Source organism: Ammospiza caudacuta, chromosome 7 (assembly GCF_027887145.1).
Source record: "Ammospiza caudacuta isolate bAmmCau1 chromosome 7, bAmmCau1.pri, whole genome shotgun sequence".
In the NCBI taxonomy this organism is placed as follows: domain Eukaryota; kingdom Metazoa; phylum Chordata; class Aves; order Passeriformes; family Passerellidae; genus Ammospiza; species Ammospiza caudacuta.
This window is the reverse complement of record NC_080599.1, coordinates 42,963,186-42,988,874: the sequence shown is the minus strand read 5'-3', so window position 1 is coordinate 42,988,874 and position 25,689 is coordinate 42,963,186. Positions and strand designations below refer to the sequence as shown.

General features: G+C 41.1%; 1 protein-coding gene across 1 annotated transcript; it reads right to left on the bottom strand.

Moving 5' to 3' along the window:
• Positions 1-5,328: 5,328 nt before the first annotated feature.
• SHISAL2A (shisa like 2A) lies at positions 5,329-24,079 on the bottom strand. The gene is made up of 4 exons (XM_058808965.1): positions 23,857-24,079; positions 16,066-16,205; positions 9,743-9,820; positions 5,329-5,720 (listed from the first exon to the last, which is right to left on the bottom strand). The coding sequence occupies exons 1-3, from the start codon at positions 24,036-24,038 to the stop codon at positions 9,789-9,791; spliced, it is 354 nt and encodes a 117-aa protein (XP_058664948.1). The 5' UTR covers positions 24,039-24,079; the 3' UTR covers positions 5,329-5,720; positions 9,743-9,788.
• Between the last annotated feature and the right edge of the window lie 1,610 nt (positions 24,080-25,689).

Here is a 25,689-nt window from a genome sequence, read left to right as displayed (position 1 = left end):
ATATGATTTGCCTCAAGTGGAACAAGCTCTCCAGTTGTGACGTATTTGAGGGATCTTGACGCCAACGGCCAGCCATTAACATGCTAATCAGCACCAAGGGGAAGAGCCAAAACCACAAACCCAAAAACTCATCAAACTCGAAGGAAACCACAGTTTTACCACAGTGGTGTTGTACCAGCTGTACCAGCAGCTCATGCTCAGGTTCAGTATGTTCATCCTCAGGGCAGAGGTGAGGACCTGCAGGACAAGTTACCACCTCTTGTGAAGTCACCACTTCACCATATTTTTATCCAAAAGATTTAACCAGTCCTCATGACCTTTGCTTTCCCAGCTTCTGCCTTCCCAGGGCAACAGAGAAAATAAAAAATACAAAATATTCACAAAATATACCTTAGAAGAAACATATTACTCAGACATGATCCTTACATTTAGCCATTAGAGCCAACAGCTTCAGCACTTGTTTTCCCAACTGTAACTCAAACTGCTTTTACTATTTTTTAAAAACACATGTATTGCATGAATACATAATCTATTTGTTGAGTTACCTGTTAATTGTGGAGAGATTCAGAATTTGTTGTATTCATCATGAATAAATCCATATATTTCATTTGCAATTTCTTGCTTTTCATGCTGTGGGAAACACTCAGACACCATCTCACACGACGTTAAAGTCACTGCACCATGTCTCTCAACATCATTAAAATAAGGAATCATCTCTGCTTAAAAGTGCAAAGAAAAATTTCCCAGCTGCATTATTTTCTCCTCTGGAGAAAGGATTTTGAGATCTTTTTTAAAAAAGACAAAATGAAAACCAACATTGGGCTGAAAGGACAAGAATTTCCTTTACCTTTTAAAAAACCAGACGCACAAATACTGATTCTCCCATTACTTTGCTTCACTTCTTTGCAGCTAAAAGTTCTCTTTAGCAAAACCAGTAACTCAAGGGTTCAGCCAGTCTATAAAGCTCAGATGAGGTGAAAAAATGAGTATTGAAACTTTGCAAACAAGTTGCTCTGAGCCAATTTTCCCACAGCTGAATCTTTGCCTTGTTTGTTCTCGTTTCCCACAGGTAGTTATGGCATTGGCAATTTGAAAAACCTTGCTGATATTCAGCATGTTGTTTTATTTCCTCTCCTATAATTGAGTTGTGCTGGTCTGACATTTTGATTCAGCACTGTAGAAGAAGCAGATCCAATTTACTGAAATTTCTCTGGTTGATTCAAAAATACTGATTCAATTTCTCAGTACATTCATTAAGGGAAACATACTTAACCTCACATTTGTTTGCAGAAACAAGAAGCCATTCATCAGGAACAAGAGGAACATCTCACTCTCCCTAGAATAAGTCACAACTTTGGGCAGGGATGGATCTGACCTCAGGCTTGGTTTCCACAAGGCTTTTCTGGTTTGGAGTACAGTCCTATAAAGCCATTGCAGAGCCACTTCAGTACTCTCTCAACCCTGCATCAACACCTAAAAGGTTTCCACCTGCTCCAAGCTGTGTGAGAGAAGAGGGAGAACAGAGGCAGCAATAATGGCAAAGGACCAGGTCAATGCAAGGTTTATTTGTGAAATCCAGATGATCATAGTAAACATGAGAATTGACAACACAAAATGTTCATAAGCCAGCTGCTCACTTTCCTTTATTTCTGGAGACAAAGCCTGGCTCTTCCTTCTGCCCACCCTTTTGGAACAGACCCAGATTTCATCTGGATGAGGGCTCAGGAGGTACAAGATGCTGCCCCATCAGGTCCATGCCCCTCTGCAGAAGTTCATCCACAGCCAGCCAAAGCCTGAACAACCCATTTTCCCTCAAAACTTTTAGATCACACTGTGTGACCCAGCTGGCAAAAAGTTCAGCACTGCTGATGGAGGAAAGAAAATAATCATGGTCCTTAATACCCTTTTGCCACCAGCTTCTTTTTAAACTGGGGGAAAGGGAAGCTGTTCTTTCATAAGATACACTTCATGTTTAGTATTCTGAAACATCAGATGCAAAAAAGGTGCTTATGTGCATCTCTTTGAACTTACACTGTTCCCACTAATCAATTTCACCACTCTGTTTTGCTGCTGCCATCAAAATGTACTCTCAGTATATAAAGCTCTTCAACAGTTTTTCTAAAGGATGTGGGTTGGAAAATGCATAGCAGTAATGGATGGGATTAAAAAGATGTTTTCAAGTAGCTGGTATATAATATATGTGAAATCTAAACTTCAGTATATTGGTCACAGACTTAGGGATTCCAGAAATGCCTGGGTAGGTTCTTCCCATACAAAGGTATCTTGTACACACTCTACACACATATCTGAATAACTTATCTCTACCTGTGCACCACACTCAGGAACTACAGGAATGACAGGAAAGGGATGCTAAGTGCAGTAATCCTGCTGAGTACTAGAAACCAGCACCTGTTCCAAAGACCCAGAAATAAATGGTGTTGGGAACTTGGAGAGATCCTGATGGTGGTTCTTTAGATGAGGTTTTCAACTTTTCAATTTCTCTCTGCAGCAGAAATCTCTTTTTTTGAACCAGACATCCTTCACCTGGCTCAGATTCTTCAAAAGCCAGTCCATTGTAGAATCCTCTCATCCTCTGCTTTTAATAAGAGTATTAGTGGATCTCTACCCCACTATTCAGTATCTATTAAAATATGTACTTTTTCTGAAATTCCTGAAGTTCCAAACAAATGACTATGAAAATAGCAAGATCACTTCAAAATCAATTGGACACATTTTTAAATTCCTTACTTCACCTTAAAAGACAGAATTCCTGTGAGCTTCAGGCTAACAGAACAGAGCTTTAAAGCTTCTCATTTTTATTCCTAGGAAGTAGCTGAATCTTTATGCTTTTCCTGTCTCAATTTTTCCAAAACTTGAAGGATGTAACAGTTGTGAGGATTTCTAGCATTTGTCATGTAGAAAAAGAATTAAAACAGGCATTATTTTCATTCAGTGAAACTATGACTTTTCTTTGGTCTTTCTTCCCTAATTTAAAAATTGCGAAGGATAAAGCCTTCAGAAATTATTTTAAAAGTGAATTATTAATGAAAAGTGAATTATTATGAAAATCATTACATACTTGACTGATTGTGTGGCAGCATTGATTAGGTATTTTCTACTTAGACCCAAAGTCAGATTAAGTAACACAAGTGAACAGGCAGTTATCAACATTGCAGTATCAGAGAATGGCAGGATGACAGAAGTTGCTCACTTTGCAGTGAGCTGCCACTTCTGCCAGGGTGACTCCAAAGGAAGAAGCAGAACTGCCAGTGGGGATCAGCCAGCCTGGTTGGGACCGGGAAATCCATCAGGGGCTGCTGCTCGTGCTGCTTTGTTGGTATCTGTGTGTGCACAGACACAAACACACTTTCTACATCCCACAGCCTGAGAGGCCTGTTTCACCCAACTTTTATTTTGGCCCTATGATTAGAAAAACTCCTCAACTTTAAAAAAACAATAAAAAATGCTCACAGCAACTCCTGTGAGATTTAGTGGCTTCTGTATGGCTGATGGCACAACAGCCCTGAATTTGCTTTATGTGGTAATTTAAGCAATTTAAGCTTAAAATGTTCCCAGGGCAAAAATTAGGGCTATGCCTAACAAGTACATTAAGGCTTATTATGCCTATTAAGCACAGGGAGTCGCCCTTGTTGTGACTGCACATTACATTTGAAAGCTGTTCTGGGCAGTGTGCTGATTCCCTAATCAAACCTGTGTGGGAGGTACTTTTTGGTGACATTTAGAAACACTCAATTACAAAATAACTAGCTAAAAGGGCAAAGGAATGGGTTTTCCTAAGCACAGTGACAGAAAACAAAAACAGACATTAGGCATAACCAAAGAACTGGAACCATTCTTTTTGCATATTGTTTTTTACTTTTAATTCTGTTACTTTGGTGCCTTAAGAGACTCAAAATGAATAAATGGTCCAGTATTTGAGGGGAAAATAACCTTGTTACTTGAGGAATCAAATTGAAATTGCCCAAGAGACAAAAATCAAAGATATTTTGATCTTGCAACATTCAAAATATCTATCTTGTTACTTTTAAGTATCTTTAGAATTTAAAAATTAAAGAAGTGCTGACTCAAATTTGAATGAAGTTAAAATAACCTAAATATTTTTTTTTCATCTTCTATAAATCTTTTATTGGTGGTTCAAAATAAGCATATGCTTCCAGAATGTTTATCTCATGGCTGGCATCCTCCAAGGAAACCAGATGGCAAAACTCATAAATCCTTTCCCTTCTGCTCTTTGACAGTCCCAGTCTAGAAAGTTATGAGGCTGGAAGATCAGGTTTCTGTCCTGTTGTTATAAAAACATTTTCTTTATGCATCCAATGTGGTTTCAATTTTCTCCCAGTCCATAGTGGCAAAGAGCAGTTTAATGAGATATTACATATAGACAGCTATTGGAAGAACACACACCACATTCTCTGCTTCAATGGGAGGCACTGGTGTATTATTTCACACAAGAGCAGATGAGATCAGAAGCACTTTGGGGTTTTGATGCACAGCACCAGACAGCTACAGAGTTTAAATTTCAAGCACTATCACACAAAAAGATGTCACTCCCAAGCAGTAGACAAGGATTCTGACTTAACAAGTTAAAGTATAACAACAGACAAAATTGACATGGTAGGTAAATATTTTAGGCCTGATCTGCAAATGGAAGTTATAATGTCTGCTGCCTTCATATCAACAGCATGGTTAAACAGTTTTCAAATTCTTTTGATCACTCACCTTAAAAAAACCCTCACAAGATGAAAAGAAATCATTATCACTAATGTTCATGATTTCAGGACTGAAAGCTTGAAAGAACTGACAACTCAAATATGACAGTTAAGATTGTGTTGGTTGTTCCTAAGACTTCTGGAGAAATAAAATGTGCAATTAGAGCTCTTTGATTACCTGAAGGAAGTTCAACATTTCACAAATTAGTGCTCCAAACTGAAATGCTACCGGAAAATTTTAGTTTGCTTCCCAAGAAATATTCCAACATGTTTAGATGAAGAATCTGCAAAACAATTGTGGATGTTTACTTCAATTCATTTCAGTGTATACCAATGCCAGTGAAAACAGCTTAAATCTTAGCTCCCCTACAAAAATTTATTCTTTATTAACTTCACCTTTTGTTAGAAAATTCTTCAAAATAATCTCAAGATTCACAAGAATCTTCTGAGGAAACAAAAATTAAGGGAAATGATTAATTAAGAAAAATACAACACAAATGTCAGATTTTATTGAGGTACTACATTCACATTGGTTTGTGCACTGAACAGTCACATTTGGCTAAAGACAACCTTGTTCATGAGATGAAGACACCACACTGAGATGGCACATGGGGAAAGCTTAAAATAAAGCTTGGTGAACATGGTGTGCCAAATTCTGCTCTGCTTAACAACTGTGTTATCTCACTGGAATTGCACAGGGTAGAGACAACTTGCATGGAAATGACTGAACAGCAGTAGCTGACATGTGCAAATCAAAACACACAACTTCTCAGTGTAGCAACCATACACAAACAGCCTGGCACAGCTTCAGATTGGCCCTGGCTATCAACAGGGGTTGTAAGAGCCAGGAAACACCTCTGGAAGAGTGAGTCAGGTTCTCGTGGCTTACAGTCACAGTCCATCCTTGTGCCTTAGGAAGTGCCTTGAAGTCACTTGGCTCTTGCAACAGCTTGTTTTGGTGGGGCCTTTGTCATGGATGCAGCTCTGTATCTGGAAAATACCAGTAACAGTTATGAGTTAGACTGAAAAAGGGATGAATTTTCCCCTACAAGAGAATCCAGAACAAACCACACAGCTCAATCCATTTCACTGGCACAGATACTTCTTTCCAAGTACGTCATTGTATTCCTAACCTTTATTAGGTGAGGAACAGCACCCCTAAAGTGCATTACTAGAGCTATGAAACACTAAGTGCCTCCTCTGGGGGTGTTTGTGGATGGGCAGCTCTGCTGCTGCTGTGCTGGGCAAGTGAGAACTTCCCCTTGCATGTGAAAAAGGCCCACACACAATGGTGCTGAAACAAAACAAAAAACGTTTTGTAGATAAAGACAGTCATTCACCTAACATTTCTATGCAGTGCCTCTTGGAAAATGCACCAGTAAAATCTACATCGAACCACGCATTTAATTTCTTTTTCATGATAGACATACTCTCAATGTGTGCCTTTAACCCTGAAAGGCAGCAGAATATATTCCAAGTGACACCTGAGGAATTTCTATACAAATAAATTGCTCTATTGCTCTACTGCTCATTAAAGCAGGATTGATTCTGATGTAAAACACAACAGTTGTTGGTACAGATGGATTAAGAAGCAAATGCTTGTCTGGGTATGCAAAAAATGGACATGCACTGAAGTCTGGCTGGACAATTTCAGCTAACTCAGCTACTGACAGAAGTTCTGAAATCTTGGGCTCGAGGCAGATGGCAACTGGCATCAGCAAGAGCATCCTAACCAGCAAAGAACATCAGTACTGGCTCACTGAGAGAAATGATGCTCATCTGAGTTATCAGTGATACTTTTTGTAGATTCTAGGTTATTTTCTGCTGAAGACTCTGAGGATGGTTACACATTCCTGATGAACTTAAATGAAAAGCTGAGACATACCTGTAAAGTTAGATTTGTACACCTCCCCAGCACTGCCATCTGGCTAACAGCAGCGTGCCCTGGCAGCTGAGGAGGCAAACCCCACCCTGGGGTGTGTCAGACACCAATAACCAACCAGCTGCTCACAAGAGAGGGTTATCCTGCTGTACTGAGCCTTGCTGCAGTCTCACTGTGAATGCAGAGTGTGGTTCTGGGTTCCACAATTTAAGAAGGATGTTAAGGTACTCGAAAACTTCCAGAAGAGACCAACAAAGCTGCAGAAAGGGCTGGAAGGACAGGTGGAAGGAGTGTCCCATGAGCAGTGCCTTGGGCTTGTCTAGTTCAGGGACAAGGAGGCTGAGGGGTGACCTCACTGCTCTGTCCAGCTTCCTGAGCAGGGATTGTGCAGAGAATGGTGGCCCTGGGACAGGTTGCCCAGAGAAGCTGTGGATGCCCCATTGCTGGAAATGTTCAAGGCTCTGAGCAACCTGGTCTACTGGAAGGTGTCCCTGCCCATGAGAGCAGGATTGGAACTAGATAATCCTGAAGGTCCCTTTCAGCCCAAACCATGCTGTGATTCTCTGATCTCTTCTCCCTGGTCTCCAGTGAAAGGATGCATGGGAATGGTTCAAAGCTGCACCAGGGGAGGTTTACACTGGATATTAGGAAGCATTTCTTTACTATTTAGTCAGCTTCTTTAATTATACTTGAGGACTTGGTTTCTCCTTTTTAACTACAGTATCTTGATTTTTATTCTGTTTCACTTTTTATTTAGGAACATTTCTCAAGGGCACAGATAATTCTGAAAGGTAGTTTTAGCCCCAGAGTCTTGCAACCCTTCTCAGGATGGTGTCATTCAAAAATTTTATTCATGTGCTCTTTAGTTCTTCAGCCAAGCTCTTACTACTTGTCTGGGATAATGTGCCAGACACTTTCCAAGACATCCTTCTTCCCTCCAAAAATTGAGAATTGGGAATGAGTCACTGAAAATTTCCCTTTGACTGCATTTTCATAATGATCTGTAATGACAGCCACTTGTTCCCACTTACCTGATAGGGAAAATTACCTTGACAAAGAGAGAAATTAGATTGATTTGTTGTGATCTGTCTTCACTAAATCTGTGTCAGCTTTTTCTTGCGCATAGCTCAACTATTTAATAATTTAATGTATTATCACTCTAAGTTAGAAGCAATGCCTTCGTCTGCCTAGCTCCTCTACTTTCCCTTTGTAAAGCTAAGAGCTGTGTTTGCCCTTTTGCTGGAAAAGAGCAAGCAAACAAGCCTGAATTGTATGCTGAACTACACCAGGCACAAGGGGTCCTGTTCCTAATTAAAACTCAGTGAATTTGGCAGAAGAAATATGCCTGCTAAAGGAAATCTAATTGGCACCTTTAGCTTTCTCCCAGCAGGAGAAATCTGTAAGCACTGATGGACTCTCTGGCTTAATGCTGCACTGTGAAGTGGCTCTCCATGACAGGTGTGGGTATGAAATCTGCAGCAAGCACATGTGAAAAGCAGGAGACAAAAAACAACGAGAGACCTGGAATTTCTATCCAACCTTAGCCATATTATGTGTTGAAGTTCAGAAAAGATCTGAACTCCTCCTTTTCCATTCTGAATCAGAAAGCAAAAAGGCTCACAGGCTAAGGACATACTTTCCCTGGATTTAGCTCCAAATGAGATCTCAAATATTTTCAGTCTTCACTACAATGCAGCCTCATTTTGGCAAAAAAAAAAAAAAAAAAAAAAAAAAAGCTGGGTGTTTCACCCACAAAAAAACTTCCAGATTATTTTGGTCTTTATATAATGCATGCATTCCAACCCTACCCAAGTCCTTTGCAGCTCTCTCTCAAGTCTCTCCCAATCTCTGTAGGGTGCTAGCAGGCACCTTATAAACATCAGCCCCTCTACCATGACAGAAAAGCAGGCAAAGAGAAGCATGAGGAAACGAGAGGCTCCTGGCCTTCAAAAAGCAATGCCACATTCACAGAGCTCAGCTCATCTCAGTACTTGGTGCCTGCCTGGGATATTTTTGGATTTTCTCACTACAGACGGCTTTCTGACTGCAGGATCCATTTTAGTCTTTCCTTGGCATTTTTCTCCCACAAGCCATTTCATTTGCAACAGCAGAAAAAAAAATGTGTGGAGGTGGTTAGGAGTTTTGAAATTAGTTTTGTTACACTTCAGTCTTTTTATAAGAATGAGGAGCCAAAATCAATTTGTTATGCTGATAAAGAGCTCTGAGAAAAGTGCATGTGCACTTGGGATGCACAGTGTGGCTTTTTTTAAGGGTACAAGTGAAACAGGGAAGCCTTGACTCATTTACTTTCCTGCTCATCTGAAAACAACTGCTGAGCAAACAGGACCACTTATTTTTCTTGTGCTAGACATTGGTGATCTGCAGCTATTCTCACATTCTGTGGCTGTTAAGCCATGAGCTTTCACCCCCTGCAGAAAGTAAAATGCATGTTTCATGCCATCTGAAGTCCTTTGCATTATTTATAAAGTCCTCTTAAGTCTGAAGTACAATTCATCTGTACTGGGGTACATTTTAAACACTATTCTGCATGGTCTGTGCCATAGGCAGTTTGACCTTTACACATTATTTCAGCATAAAAATCAACTTTCTTGCAAGATAACCCTCTCCAGTTCTGTAGCAAAATTTACCTGGCATTGATTCCTTCATCCCCAGGAAGAAATGGAAGACTAAGCTGCTCCACAGAACTTCACTGTTTTCACCCTTCATCACACAGGAGCCTTTCTGGCAATTCATCACTAAAGAAATTCTTTTGAATAAGTTACAGTGTCTGCCTCCTCAGTAAGCTCTGGTGCACCCAGGCCAGCTCAGGGAAAGGACAATAAAGCATAAGGGAATATAATCTTGTCTGGCACATAACCATGATGGAGTATTCAGTGCCAGTAAATCTGGAAGAGATTTGTCTGGGGAAGGACTCTGTCCAAGTCTCTGCAGACACATCCCTGTGCAAGGACAGCATCAGGGCAGTGTATAAATAAATCAGCCAGAGACAGTTTGCTAGTGCTTTTCAAAAAGTTAAAAACCCACATAAAGAATAATATTATAAAATCCATGTAAAACAGAGTAGAGAGTATACAAATACAACAGAATAAGATAAATGTTCTCAAGATACCTCTTTTCTTCATAACATTGGTAGAATCCATTCAGTGCCTCTGTCTTTAACATATTGAACTCCCTCTGGCCTCACTGTCTGTAAAACAAAGGCATTTTAGAAGAATTAAGAGCATTATTCTTCCATCAGTTGCAAGTAGTAATACATAAATATGCCCACTGCACTAGAAAAACCACAGTTCCTGGAATCTTCTACAATTTTTAGATGAGACAGATCAAATCCATTCCACTTTGCATTCCTGAGCCTCAGGGAGGCTGCAATTATTAACTTCTGTTAAAAAGGAATAAACATCAAAGTGAAGAGCAGTTTAAGGAAGCAGCACTGTGGTATGAGTTGGGCATGTAGCAGGAAATCAGAAAGTCTCCTGAAAGAAATTGCATTAAAAATTTCCCATATTCAAGAAAGCAGATCAGAAATCTCAAACTTTCATCCCTCTCCAAACATAATCAGTCACTGCTGCTTTCAGCCACCTACATCCAATGACCCCAAAGCTCTGAGTGTGTGTAGGGAGGCTCACAATATTTCTTTGCAAGTGTTACCCAAGTTTTATAGAAAGATTAACGTGATGACAGGAGCAGATAAAACTCTTTTTAGTTAAGCATTTTACCAATTTCCCACCAAATCTTAAGTTCTGGCATCTCCCATCTTCTGAGTGTTTGGTTTTGAAGCTTAGTAGCATTTGAATATTGTTTTTCAGAGCACAACTTCATAGGTTAATGTAAGTAATAGTTAAAATTCCACCAGCTAACTGATACAGAGACTTGCTTGGAGCAGAAGGGCAGGAATCTTTTGATTCAGTGCAGATAACTTGAGTTTGCCCATCTGAGCAGAGTAACCAAAGCAAAGGCAGCCTGCAGTGGATCACTGCAGGAAGGGAGGAGAGAGATACTCTGCCAGTTTTCACTGATCCCTGCTGGCAGCTGAGAAAACAAAACTTTAAAAGAAAAGACTTCCCTAAATATACTCATTTTTATTTTCTTTCTTACCTGATGTTTGTTCTTTCATTCCCTTCCCACTATTCTCATTCTGTTTCCAGTCCTTATTTTCTGCTACTGTCCTTCCCATGATAGTGCCCACATCCATGAATAACAAGTCAAATTTGGAGTCTCTCCTCCCATTTCTCTGCCCTAAATCTCAACCCTGTACACGATTCCCCCTCTGCCAGGCTCCCTGTCCATCTCTCTCCCCCAGCACCATCTGCTCCCCAGCCCACCCCAGCCACTGCTCCACCTGCTGGCCCCCAGGACCTTCTCCATCCCCTGCAGCATCGCTGCCTCCCTGCTCTGCTGCTCCCATCAGTCCCGTCCCTCTTCCCAAAGCTCCCAGGAGCATTCGGCTCCTTGAAGTTTCCTCCTTTATCTGCCAGCTCCAAAGGCTCTCTCTGCTTTATCCTGTCATCTGATTCTCCTTGTGGAGCTCATCAATCTTCCTCCCAGGCCTCCCTGGATTTCCCATTACCCTTTAGTTCAACACTGTCTTTGACCTCATTTTTCCATTTTCCCAAGTGTGGGCCAACACAAAGAGACAGAAAAGATAAACTTAACTGGGCAGGGTACTTTTCTCAAGCCAGTGTGTGGGGAAGGGATTGAAAAACAGATTCTCTATATCCAAAAAGGGATGAAAAGCTGAGAATGCTCATATTTTAATTTAATAAGAACCTGAAGTAAAGCAGCTTGGGAAAGGGGAATTATTTGTTATTGAGGTGTTTTGAAAGCTGCATTTTATTTTATTTTATTTTATTTTATTTTATTTTATTTTATTTTATTTTATTTTATTTTATTTGAAAAAACTGCAATTTGGTTTCAAAAATACAAAAATAGGATTTGGTAGTTTAGCATTTTAAAAAAATCTGCACAATAGCATTTAAGCTAAGATCTTAGTTGAAAACAACTGAGTTTTTTCAGCTGGGAAAAAAAAACAAACCCAAAAAGAAGAAAAAAAAGTTCTTATCAGTTACAGAGGAAGACACTTTATTTTTGAAGCCTACAGCAGCTATGGGTATATTTGTAGTAAAAAACATCCTTCCTAATGAGCTGCAAAAATCTTGCTGCTACGAGAAAGTCTGGGAAATTTAAAAGCTAAGGAGTCCAATAAAGACATTTCAAAATTAAATCTGTTCTAGTGATGCACCCTTCCATTAAATTTGAATTCCCAGCTTTAAAATGGAAATTGTCTTCATTTCCTAAAAAGAAGAAAAAAAAAAAGTGTTTTTTTTCAACAGTTGAGTCCATTTGGCTGATTTTTCCCCATACAAAAATCTGAGGTAGATGTTAAAGATAAAAGTAGCCTAACTGGGGAAATTTAAAGCCAGCTACAAGAACACCATACAGTTGAAATTACTCCCAAACCTAGAAGGCAAAATTATGGGTGTACACTCCAAAAGCCAAGCAGTGCATCTGAATTCAGACAGCAGCTATCTGCTTGCACAGCCAATAGTCAGATAATTGTACTGAGCTAAGAAAAACAATGTGTAAGAGTTTGGTGCTTTTTCATCAAAATACCAGAATATTTAATATATGTGAATAACTCCCCATGAGGAATATTTGATTAAGGAGAGAAATAGGGACAAAAGAGTCATCTGGCTATTTTTCAAGCTGTGTTTTTCCTTGTTATGAAATGAAACCATGAACTTTTGCATATTGTGATGTCACTGCTTTGCAAGAGCAAGGAATTAATAACTTCTATTAAAGCACATCTTTCCTAGCACTTATGATTAATTTACAAGGCCACAGTTCTTTCACACTCCAACCCAAAGGTCTCTGTCTGACTCTGAACACATTTACAGAGGTTTTCCTGTGCTAAATTTTAAGGGAGAAGTATTAGTTACCATCATAAAATGTAATTTGCTATTCATGCTTTGCAGTGGCATGGAACACTTTATCTCAAAGGTCTTTCCAGACCTGGCAGAAATACCAGGGCAACTCAGAAAATGTGATTAAAAACTGTTTGGGTCAGCAAGGTGGAGAGACTCTCTCCACCTTTTATATCTCTGATGGCAAAGCCCATTCTCAGGGGCCAGCAGAGATGATCACTCCTCTCCCATCAGCTGCCTGGTCAAGGGTATGTCCACCTTTCTCAGAGCCAAGGTGTGTTGGATTTCCCCTTTTCTGCCTGTTTACCACTCCCATCCTGACAATTGTGCAATATTTACTCAGTCCTCCTTATCTTGCACTCTGGGGATGTTCCAGCATTATTCATTCAGCCTTAACAAAACACTTAAAATCCTGTGACTTCTAGCTTCCCACATTTTGAAGGGGGAAAATCTTTGGCAAAAAAAGAAGTTTTTTTTTGTTAAAAGAAGAACAAAGCACATGACCAAATTCTCTTTCACCTTGAATAAATACATCATGTTTGCATATTCAGGGCTTGGATTTCTTCCAGCCTTCTTTTACCACTATTATACATCCTGAGCCTTCATATGGGAGAAACAAAAACATCTACAATGAATTCAATGAAAAATATTGTCTCTTGGAAAAAGCTTAACAAGCAACTGAAATGCAGGATCTTCATTTATATGTGTTTGCCTGCACATACTGTCTTGCATATTATGGATCAACTCTGCACTCTACAAACAGAAATGTCAAACTCCAGTGACATTTAAGTAGTTCTTCCTTGTCTATTCCAGTGGCTGAGCTCATTCTTCCTCAAATTCAATGCTCAGATTAAAGTGTAAATTTTTGTTAGGGCTAAAACATCCTTAGCTAACTCAAGAACCCAATCTGTAACACTCAGTGCTGATGCAGTGGAAGATCTGTGCTGATGCTATGGAAGATCTGTGCTGATGCTATGGAAGACCATTTGTTTAAGGACAAACAGAGGCAAATTCCAGTTGATATGCCTTTTGTAGAATCAGAAACTTTAATAAAGGGCTTCATATTCAGCTTATTGTTAGATTTATCATTGATCTGGATATTATTTCTGTAAAAATTCAACCACTCCACTTCTGTATTTTGGAGATCTTGGATGAGCCCAAGGACAATGACCAATTTTTGCTATTATGTGAGATAGGGAAAGGCATAAAATAACCAATTGTTTGTTTAAAGAGATATGAAACTCCAACTGAGCTGTTGTATTATGGGTGAAATTGAATATAATAAAAAATACTGCTTTTAAAAATGAGTGCTCTCTGGGTGCTCCAGGGATCCAGATGTTGCACAACAACTAAAGTGTGACACAGACTTCATCTAAAGGCAAAATTATGCTTGTTCAGAAAAAGCTGTGTTGAATTGAGTTCATACTTAAAACTCACAGCCCTCAGGCCTGCAGCTTTCTGAAGCATCTAAAAACTGTTTTAAGTTTTTAATTTGTTTTAATTGCTTATGTACAGTTATCCTGCACTCTCAGAAGAACTGAAAGATGAGGAGAGAGGCTGTTTTTATTTTCTCCAGGGCTGCAAGCAGCTAACCAGCCATCTTGTCAGACACTCATCCCTTGCATGACTTCCATGCAAAAGAAACCCAAGTATGATGAAGGCAAGCACTCAGGCTTGTCAGTGAAATCCTAAAACATTTCCAAAGATCTCTCAACCTTGGCAAAGCAACTGGCTTTCAATTTCCAGCAACCCACCTCACCAACAGCCAAAGCTATGAGAATTTGGATGTGAAACAATTTTCATTTGAAGCAGCCAAAGAAGCAGAATAATAAAAGCAAAAAACACAAGATGAGAGCAGTCAAAACCATGTTTAAATACAAGGAATTTCTCCAAGCAAAGCTCCAAACCACACAGAAGATGGCTGGGAAAAAGCAAAGATCCTTAGTTTCCCAGCTTCATAGGGTTTGGAATTGTGGCTTGGCATGCCTACATGAATGCTGGGTCATCAGTGGGATGCTGTTCACCTCATCCTAGAAAGGGAGGAACAGCCTTTGCCACCCAAGCAGGGTGTGGGATTGCAGCAGGGTTCCAGTCCCTACAGAAAGATGGAATTGCTTGGCAGCAGTGGTGCAGTAGCACCTGCCTCCTTCCCAGCTCCTCACCTGCCAAACATGTCTGGCACAAAAATAAAAGGCATGAGGAATACAGAACTGCTGTCCTGGCAGTGGATGAAGAGCTGCTGCTGTAGCAGGAAAACCTGAGGGAAGAAATTGAACAGCAACATGTTCAAAACATAATGACTGTTTATAATTAAGACACAACCATCTTGTAGAGGAGCACGAGAGCATTTTGTTCATCCCACCCAAGAGTTTATTTAGGCTGTTCTAGCTAGCAGGTCTTAATTCCACTCTCTCTCCAGGATAAGTGTGAAGTTTTCAATTTGTAGATTAGTAGCAGTTTGCTGAATGTGTGACTTCAGCAGCTTGCTCACCTCACACAGCTACAAAGGAAGGCTTTGCAGTTCTGACAGCTCTATGAACCACTTTTAAACCAAAGCCTGCATTCCCTGGAGAAGAAAATTACACATAGGAAGCTTGATATGAAGTGGACTGTGTTAACTAGACACTCAGGAGGGGGTTTACTGCTCTATAATGAGCTGTAATTACAGTTACTCATTGGTCATTTACTGCCATGCAGGTGTAGAAGCATTTTAAAGTAACAAGTAAAGAGAAAACTTGAGCTGAGGGGACTTTATTCCCAGAATTTGTGGAATTTCCAATGCCTACATAAGTACAACATTCCTTTTATTTCCTACAACTTTACTGGTTGAACTGCTGAAGCAGTTCATTTAAATATTTAGGACGTCCAAGACAAATGGTGAAACTTATCACACTCCTTCTTGCCAAGGGAGATTTCACAAATGTAGTGAACTGGAGCAGCAGCAGCAGCAGTTTTCCCATGTGAGTGGGTTAGTGCAGACTACAGGCACTGCTCCTGCAGGCATCTGCCAACACAGTCTGGGCACAAAGGCATGGACTACTGCTAATGAAACAAAGAGTTTTAGACTTCATAGTCTAGATCCTATGTCAGGAAGAAAGGGAAAAAAAAAAAAAGAATGACCTCTCTCTGTCACAAGAAAATACACTTAAATTCTCTCCTGAGATTCTTATTCCTAGAATGAATCACTACTATGTTTATGTACTCTTGACAGGAAATCCAGAGCAACTAAATCAATAAGTCTCTTCCTGATAAAGGGGCTAATTTACCCTCACCCAGTATTGCAAACTTCTACACTTTTCCTACTACTAAATAAATATACTAAGCTCGTGCTAAATGTTTTGAATTTGGTACAGATTTCACAGAGCAGGCATACAGCAGGACAGCTTGATTACATCTTGACATTCCCATCAGAAAGAAAACACACACTGTTGGATTCCTCCACATCCATTTAAAGACAGAGTAAGGCTTTTCCTCTGCAGGTGATAATGCACATCAATAACGATGGTCTTACCTGCTGTCTGTAAGCTCAAACCAGTATCGAGTTTGCTGCGTGGCTTGGTGCTGATAAACAGGTAACAGAGAACACACACAGTGATGATAAAAGCAAACAGGACCACTGCTGCTATTGACAGGCCCACGAGTGCTCCAACACTAAGAGAGAAAAACAAAAATAATTAAGTGTACAAACAGCCTGGAGGACCCATTAAAATATTGGTCAAGATGATGTCTGGAGTTTGCTTGTACTCCGGCATGGGAGTAACTCTGTATTTGACTGTAAATCAAAGTTTAGAGCTCAATGCTTCAGTTGCATAAACTGCAGTTATTTCACTGCCCTCAGAAGGGTCAATGTCATTACACAGCAGTTGAACATCTGGCCCTCAGTGACATTTCATGCATATTACTCCTGAGTCTGACTTAAAGTGTATTTATGAAAATCAGAAATAACTTCATGCAGTAACTGATATCAGTGAGATCGAAAAGTTCTTCAGTGCACACACACAGAGAAGGATTCCAGGGTTCCAGGCAGCTCAAACAACATGACTATTAAAGCTGTATTTTCAGTCTGAAATGCCATTTGTGTAGTATAAAAAACCATGCAATCTATGTTATTCAGTTCTGTTAGCAGCTCTGCAGAGCAGGGTGGAGTACTGTGATTGTTGTTCTGCCTTTGCATTAATGAAATAAATCTCCAGTCAAGACTGGAGAAATTCTCCCATGATCTTTGTCACAGTAAAAGGAAAACTAAAGCTGAATTAATTTACTCACAATATCAAAGGCATCAAAGAAGTAGGAATTAATTACTCTGGAGGCCAAACATACAGTACTGTAACATAGATTTTATCAAGGTGCTATCCTACAGAATAAAAGCTACTTTATACATTTCCCATAGGCACACAGTGAGACAGTATATGTATATATTGAAATCTCTCCTGATTTCCAACACTTATTTTCAAGTCTTTTCCTAGCATAAAATTCTCATGATGAAATAAAGGACCCATATAATACAGTCTAGCTATCATTTCCTACACTCTCCTGGGCCATTTGATGCCTTCCATGTTCCAGTCCTCTATTCCACAATCCATGACAAAGTTCCTGACTTCTGGTGAAATTAAACAGCAGCTTTTTGGTCACAGATGAGGAGTCTGAGGACTGAGAATCCTTATATTACTGCTCGGGTATATTTACAATTTTGACAGACGTTAAAAGGACAGAAGAGAGATGAATGTCTTGAGTTCTACAAGCTCCATCCTCTAGTCATAAAAATGCCTTTATATATCACTGCCATCAGGGAGAAGTGAACTCTACTGTGGCCTTGCAGGAAGATGAGAAGAATTGTGCCTTGGGATGTTTTTATGAATTTTACATTCAAGATACTGCAAAGCTTTTCTACAAGCTCCCACAGCAGCAGCACACAGATATGTCCACAGGAGAAATTCTTAAAATCAGCAGGATGAGAACAGCAGATATTGCTATGACTTTCACATGAGGACTTCATTAGTTACTGGTCAGATTCAGTAATGAAGTTTGGGCAACGTTTAGCTCCATGCACAGCAAAAATAATTTATTATCAGCAAAATGGTTCTGCAAAGAACAGCTTTACTCTTCTGAAGATTTTTCATGGTATTTATCATCTGCATTAAATAGGATATCCTGATGTGTTTGTGCATATATGTACATATTAAGCAAATTTTTCCTTACTGTTTTTTGGCTCAAACAAAATTTGCAGGCAAGCAATATTCTGCTTACTATGGAATCTGAATATGACCTACACTCAGAGATCTCACCTGGGTTCTGGCCTTATTTTGCATTTTCACTTGGAACACCTTGACCCAAATAAACAAAATAGAAGAAATACATATTACAGAAGGCTGAATAGCCATAGAATCACATGATACAACCAAGGCTCTTCAGAAATAGTTATTTGTGCTTTTTTGTTGACAGTACAAGCTTTATTGTAAGATTCCATTTAAATTCCAGCCCATAGTGCAGGACTAAGGAGGTTGCTCACCATTATCCAAACATTAAGCAGAGTCAGCTGCCCTAAAGCCAAATAGATCAAAGACATATTAATGATTATACATTTTTCTATTCAGACATCTGTTCCTTCTTGGCTGTAGCTCTCCTCCATGCAGTTGTAGAAGATGACATGGACAATACAGTTGTGTATTGCAGAGCACAAGGAATTTTCAGTATCACTACACAGCTTGTGTAAGATGCTTTGGGAGTTTCACAAGGAAAAGGCAAGAAAAACCTGAGGAACTCTCCAGGTCAAAGACTCACCATAGGTTATGTGCTACAAGAAATGTTTATCATGCCCCAGCAGCAAGATGAGAAGATCTCACCAGCATCACAAAACCAAACAGATACTCTGATTCCACTTCCTGAATGAATCAGGAATCAGGACAATGTGTACTTACTCTTTTTAAACACACAATGTTTTGCAACCAGATTGTTCTCAAACTGCTGAAGCTCTCAACCCACAGAGAAGGTATAATTAAGTTCTGTAAGATTAATTTTGGTTAAAGTTTGGGGATGGAGGGTTGTTTCTTAATTAATCTAATTCAGAGAAATTTAATATCTCTTCCACAGCTCTGAATACTGACATTTCTTAAACAGAATACAATATTTTCTTTCATTCTTTACATATTAAAGCTGTTATTAGAAACAAAATACCAAATAACTGTGATCACTGACCACTTTAACAATTACACTCCTGAAAATAAAGACAATCTTACAGCATGTCCTCTAGATTCTACAGCAATTACTATGGTGCTGCATATCTTTAAAGAGTCCTTGCTAAAAGCATTTTGCTTTAAAAAGTCCTTGCTAAAAGCATTTTGCCACCTTCCATTCTTTACCTTAAGCAGGGTCTGAAGGCCACCCAGCAGTCACATGGTAGCAGTCTGTGGTCTCAGGGTGTGTCTTCGAGATCAGTCTGACAGCAGAGACACCAAACAAGCAAACTAAAAAGTCCCTCTTGTCATCAGCTGTGGCCTCATTAGTGAGCAAAACCTCCAGCATTAACAACCCACTCAATCCCACAGCAAATACCTTGCATAAAGATGGCAGTAAAGGCCTGACATGAGCAATATTGCATTTGGTAGGAGATCCAAACAGAACTCTCCCAAGTTATTTTCCACATAAAGATAGAGCCATACCACACATTTCACTGCTGTTACACTGGGTGCCACATCCAGGCTTGCAGCACAGCCAAAGGCTTCACTCAGCAGAGGCTCCACTCTGCCAGCACCTCCCCAGGGATCCCCAGGCTGTGTCCAGAGAGCTGCTGAGTGGGTCCATCCACTTGTCTGCCGGTGGATAATCAGCATCACACCCCTAGAGTTATTTTTAGTTCATAACATTAGCCCATCCACACCCTCAAAAGCCAGGGAAAATTTAAATATTGGCTGAGCAGAGGCAGAATTGCCCACTGATGGACTGAGAGGAAGCTCATGAGTCACCCGGATGCGAGTAAATCAAATGTTCCCAATGCCATTGTTGCAGTGACGTGTCGTTCATAGGATTTGCAAAGCACACAGATAAATATTCTCCAGAGACTGGAAGAATGGCACAGAGAAACAAAAGACTTGCTATTTTGGAAAGCCAAAACAGATGCCTGGAGATTGGTACAGCTTGGCCTCAGTATTAGGCCACCATGTAGGTATTAATTAAGAAGGCATTTGGAGTAAAACCTTTATGTGGCTTGACAGAATTTTAATCAAATATGTATTATTACATGCAACTTAAAAGATAGAGCTTTGGAATTGATATTACAATTCTATTTGATACTGAAAGAGGCCATTATAAAAATAAGACTTCATAGAAGAGGGACAAAAATAAGCATAAATTATTTTAGAACAAAGAGAAACAAAAAGGCTGACTGAACATAACTGCTGCAGTTCAGTACAAATACCACATGTTCAGCATTTCTCCCCTTCCACTCAGCTTGGGAGGTAAAGCAGATGTGACAACTGCATGGGCATGCACAGCACACTGCTCTGGAGGCTGAGCTGCTCAGTGTTTGGCTCAGTGGTGTTTTATAGCATCTGTGTTTTGTGGATTCAAAAGCTGAGTAACCTTCTGATGAATTCTGCCTTTTCCTAATGTTGCCTTCCCTGTTCCATGGGCTTCTGACAACTGTAAGAGACAGCAAAATTCATCTTTCCCTCTTCTTTGAGGAAATAAGTCTTTCAAGATCTATGATTAAAAAAACTCCAAACTTTATTATTTTATTTAGCAAAAAAAATTATAAGACAGAAATTAATAACATTATTAATTATATATAATAAATTTTGCAGAAAATGTGAAATGTGTCAGAGTTGCTCAATAGTCTATTATCTATGATAGTCCAGCAGCTCCCAGTTCAGCAGGTTGTTGTCAAATATTGCAGTTTTTGCAGAAGTGGGAGGGGGAAAGAGGGTTCCATGTTGCTAAGGGAATGGGCAGTGTCTAGATCTAAACATAGTACAGACAGTAGAGAATTGGCAAGAAAAGAGAAGAGCATAGGCCAGCAAGAAACTATTGATTTGGGTTGCCAAGGCTGCTGGCTTCTCCATGAACTGCTCCAGTCTGAGCTGGATGTCAACAGGCCTGGCCATGTCCCTCCCACAGCAGGAAAAACACAAGGGAAACGTGCAAGAGTTTCCTGCAATTCCACCTGGTGTGCCACCAAACTGAAGGAACCTCTGAGATCCCACCAACCACTCGTGCTGCACCCAGGCACTGCTTTCAAATACCTTGGGGAGTCAAGCAAATGAAGGTTTAGGAAAAAAACCCCCAAGTCCTGGAGTACAGCAAAACCTAAAAGAGTTCCCCCATCAGAGCTGCCTACTCCTTCCCCTTCCTTCTCCAGACTTTCCTTGGCTGGTTTGCTTAACTCTTGTTTAGTTTTAAATGTTAAGGGTTTCATGTCTTAAAAGTGTGTCTTCAAAGGGTGAAAGAAGCATTTTAAGGATTATTTTATCATCTGGCTGTTACCAACCAATATCAGTAAGTCTAGTGATCATCAAAACATTCTGAGAGGGCAAAAAATGTTATTTTTATGTTTTCTTTAAACTACTAATTGAACTGTCATGAGAAAATGTATACTGTTTTCAAAATGATGTAATGCTATAATGTTTCCAGTGTGTTAATAACTAAAATTACTCTATTTGGTACTGAAAAGATTTATAGGAAGTGATTCAATTCTAACCACTCAGTAACTTTGCTTACAGAGGTAAATTGTATTTATTCACTTATTTTCTACAACAAATATAGTAATTTATGGCAGAAATTAACAACCAAAACTCCACTAAAATGGCAATTTCCATGAGACCCTTCAGCAGCTTAGGGATCCTGCAGAAAGAAAGAAAAAAAAATCCTTAATTTTCAAAGTTTGGGCCCAAATTTCTGACTTAGATGAAGGCTAAGCAGTCATTTCTCAGATCCTACAAAATCTTTTTAAAGGAAGAGCTTTCAGAGAGGTATTTAATAAAAGCCTCTCCTGGGATTCAGTTCTTGGAGGTAGTTTTAGAAACGATCAGGCTTTAAGAGTCTTCACTACAACGTCCAGATGAGATATTGTGATGCAATATTAACTTATTCCTTCAGTTTTTCTGCCATCTTGAGAAGGTTTACTGTGATTGAAACACTCAAAGGCTATGTAAAAATATGGCATTAAAACAGAGTATTTGACAGCAGAAGTGTAAAAAAGGATACTTGGAGGTGTCTCACATCAGAGAAGCCAAATAATCATGTGTCTGTCACAGAGGTGGATGGCTGGGAGATCCCCACAAGTGATCCACTCTTTGCACCAGACAAAGTACATTTTAGGTAATAATACATTAAATATTAGATCAGATAAATTAAAATAATAAGTCCTCAGTACTGGACAGCATTAACTCAGGAGCCCTGAGGGAATTCACATGTGGAACTGCAGAGCTGCTGGCCGAGGTGCTGAGGGTGTCCGGCTGCACGGTGCTGAATCCGAGCCTGGCTATGATACCCAAGTTCACCCTCCCCAAAAATGAGGGACAGGTCCTTTGATGGCAAAGCCTCTACCCCAGTCATCTCGTTACCATGCTCCACCCCAGGGAGCTGATGGCACTTGCAGCTTCCTGACATAAAATCTTTAATGAAAGGATCAGCATTAGGATGAGGGGAAAAACACTGCCTCGTCAACCTGCTGGAGTCTGTGAAGTGTCAATAGGCACATGGATAGAGGAACCCAGCAGACAGAGTTACGTGTCTCAAAAAGCCTTTGGACAAAGCCCTGCACTGAAAGTGGGGTTAAAAAGATTGAATTTATATAGGATTAGGGAAAGGTTTTGCTACAAATTTAAGGCTGCTTAAAAGCATAAGGAGCAATGTGCAAGGCTTAAGTCGTCCCTTTTCAGTGTGAAGAAATGTCACTGAGACTGATTTTTATTCAGATCTTCATCCATGACCTGGTGAAGAAGGAAATTTGAGTTTCTGGTGATCCTAAGCCCCTACAAGCAATCAAATGCTGAGGGCAAGGAACACTACAAGAAAACTAAGTGAGGCAGAAGTGGTATACATGAGTTTCAGTGTACATAATGTAACATATAAAGAACAAAACCAAACCTACATAGCAATAAACTCAGAACAGGCAGTTCTGAACTCCAGAAAAGTTTTAGAGTCTTCAGTGAGAGCTCACTGAAATAATGGAGTCAATATGAATGGCATAAAAAGACATTAACACATTGGACACCACCAGAATGAAACTGAGAGCAAGACCAAGATCGGAGGCAACATTTGGCCACTCTGTAGAACCTTGCCACACCCACACCTTGGACATGAAGCTCCAGATTATGCACCTCCAACACCAGCCCTGTGGAGTGAAAAACAGTATGGATGAGATGGAACCAAAACGATCGGTGTGACACAGCATCTGCCTCAAGGATAATCCAAAAGCTGTCCAGTTTGGAAAGGGTGAAGCTGAGAATAGATGCCCCAAATGCTCACAACGCTTTAAACACTGTGCAGAAACTGAACCTGCAATTGCTGTTCACCAAATCTCGCAATCTGAATACTAGACGACACTCTGGAAAAGTAGTAGGGAACAATATAAAACAGATAAAAGCATCTATAGTCGAACAGCAGGTAGTGACTGCTGCCACCAGGGTTGCAGAAGCAGATGGTATAAGCAAGCCCAGAGGGGATTTGACAAAATCAAGGATAATAATAAGTCCGTAAGAAACAGAGTGGAAGCCCCATGCAGAGGTGTACTAACATCGTGACACGGCCAGCCTGTGGATGCTGAGGAGCCCGAGGGGAATCAGGCACAGAGAGCAGCCGGGCTGGCTGAGCGCAGCCCTCCCTGCCGCTGCTGGAGATACGGCCAGAGCCAGGCGGATCCCTGCACTATCCCGGGAGAGCGCCAGGCTCGTTATCCGCCCCTTCCAAGTGGAAAGTTGCGTAGTGCTTTATCTTACATGGAAAAGTAGCTCAAGTCACTGGGAACTTCATGGCACGCAGCATCTTACGCGCTCAGGCCCCGAGACAGCCGCTCCCCTTACGCCCGAAGGGCGGGAGACGCTCCGGATGCTCTGCCAAGAGGCACCGAGCGTTTCCCAGCCTTCCTTCCCAAGATCACGAGTTATTTCCTTCAGAAACTACCCTGGCATGAGCAAGAGTCTCTCTGGGCCGAAGATGCAGCTCTACCGCTACTCTCGGCGGGACAAAGGCAGCCTGAAAGTGCCCACTTACAAGTACCTCACAAACACACACCCGAGCCGAGCTCGGGCGACCGAGGCTCTCCCGCCCGGCGCCTCTACCCCGGCAGGCACCGCCGCTCCCCTACCTGAGCCACCACATGTAGCTGTGCTCGTAGGGGAAGAAGCTGTGGGGGTCATCGCAGCAGTACTTGATGTCCTGGAAGCCGCAGCAGAACACGGCGCGGGCGTCGCCGCCCGCCCGCGGGCAGCTGAACCCGCTCACCAGCACCTTGTCGGCGTTGAGGTAACTGCTGCACTCGGCGCTCATGGCGCGGCCGCCCGCCCGCCCGCTGCCCGCCCGGCGCCTCGGCTCGGTGGCACCCGGGCGGGAGCGAGGAGAGGCGAGGAGAGGCGAGGGAAGGCGAGGTGGCTGTGGCGGGCGGAGCCGGGCGGGCAGGGGGCTGCGCTGGCGGCGGGGACCGCCGCGCCCACTGGCCCCGGGGCCGCCACAGGGCGGGGAGTGGCGGGAGCCCTCAGAGCAGGCAGCGGAGGGCGGGAGAGCGCCGTGAGGGGCCGGCCCGCCCCGGGCTGCGGTTTCAGAGGCTGGGGTACGGCTGGCCCTCAGCGCTGGGTCCCATGTGGAGGAGAGCTTTTAGGGGTCCGTCCTTACTCATAGCCTGGGTGTGGTCTCGGACAGGCAAAACAGGGAGAGCATGGGGAGGGATCACACTTCTGTAAGAGTCAGGCCCCCTTGGATTGATGAGGGGAGAAAGCTCCAGCTCAAAACCAGGCTCAGCGCTTAAAAATGAACTGCACAAAGTGAGAGGATGAATGACAGTGGTGTGGCTGGTGCAAAGACTCCGGAAAAGGGGACATCAGGAGAAGTCGAGTGTTGAATATCAACAAAGAAAAAGGCTGATGACAGTGAGATTTTGTGAGTTGTAACTTCATCACTTGAGTTGTTCGATGAAATCAGATACAATCAGATCAATTATTTTCATTATAAAATTGAAGATCGACTTATTTGAAATGCATACAGGAAAATGATCTACCAAAGACCACAAGGCAGCCTTTTCACCTCAGTTGTACCAATAGTGTCAGTATGTGTTAGGATTTAATCGTGTGTCTTGTGTTATTTGAGATGAAGAGACCAATCTCCTGGTCATTTGAGTCACAAAGACATGGGAGATGTTTTTCTGTGGTTGAGGAAAGTCTTTAATGAGGGAGGGATGGCTGAACCTCAGCTCAAAAGCCATCAGTTGGTTGCTCAGACCATGTGTATGAACCAGTCAGCTAAACAACATGTGGTGTGGTGGAAACCAAGAGTGCAGGGGTAAATGCCATGGATTTGGAGCCTGATTCAAGACTTTGTGAAGTTGCCAATTCTGTGTTCACAACAGAGACCAAAGTCTTACAACTTCCCAGGATGGAGAAATGTCCAATACCAGTCTTACAGATATTAATCTCTTTAAATGTCTTTATGTACCTTGTTCAGTTGCTAATAACTGTTTTCTTCCAAAACGTGAATTGCCATCTTTGTGTTTCTCTCTGATTCTCTTTATCTGTCTGGGATTGTTTTTTTCTTTGTCTTATAGTTTCTTGATCTGTTTTCACTGAGGTTCTGTTCATACCTGAATTCAACAACCAGGGCAGAGAGTCATGAACCCTGGAGTCATTCAATTCATGTTTTCAAGTGAACATTCCCAAATCAAGTGGTCAAGAGACTTTCAGGAATAGAGAACATTCTTGGTTGTTTTTACATTTCACACTGCTGTTTTACTTTTGGAGATTTTTCTCTCATTAGTCAGAACTCAGATAACTATTTTCCTCTCAGAATTATTACTGCAGTGATGTAGTACAGGAACAAATAAAATTACCCATCCCAGTTTTATGCTCAGTCTTACACAAACTTGGACTCATTCTTAATGAGTATAAGATAGATCCGTGTCAGAGTTGGAGTAAAGGTGGATCCTTTGTCC

What these genes read in the sequence shown, in the direction of transcription:
- SHISAL2A (XM_058808965.1), bottom strand. Translation starts at nt 24,038, where the DNA reads ATGAGCGCCGAGTGCAGCAGTTACCTCAACGCCGACAAGGTGCTGGTG. An exon ending in AGCTACATGTGGTGGCTCAG is followed by an intron (nt 16,206 to 23,856) that starts GTAGGGGAGCGG and finishes TTTCTCTCTTAG; the next exon opens with TGTTGGAGCACTCGTGGGCC. An exon ending in TTTGAGCTTACAGACAGCAG is followed by an intron (nt 9,821 to 16,065) that starts GTAAGACCATCG and finishes TTTGTTTTACAG; the next exon opens with ACAGTGAGGCCAGAGGGAGT.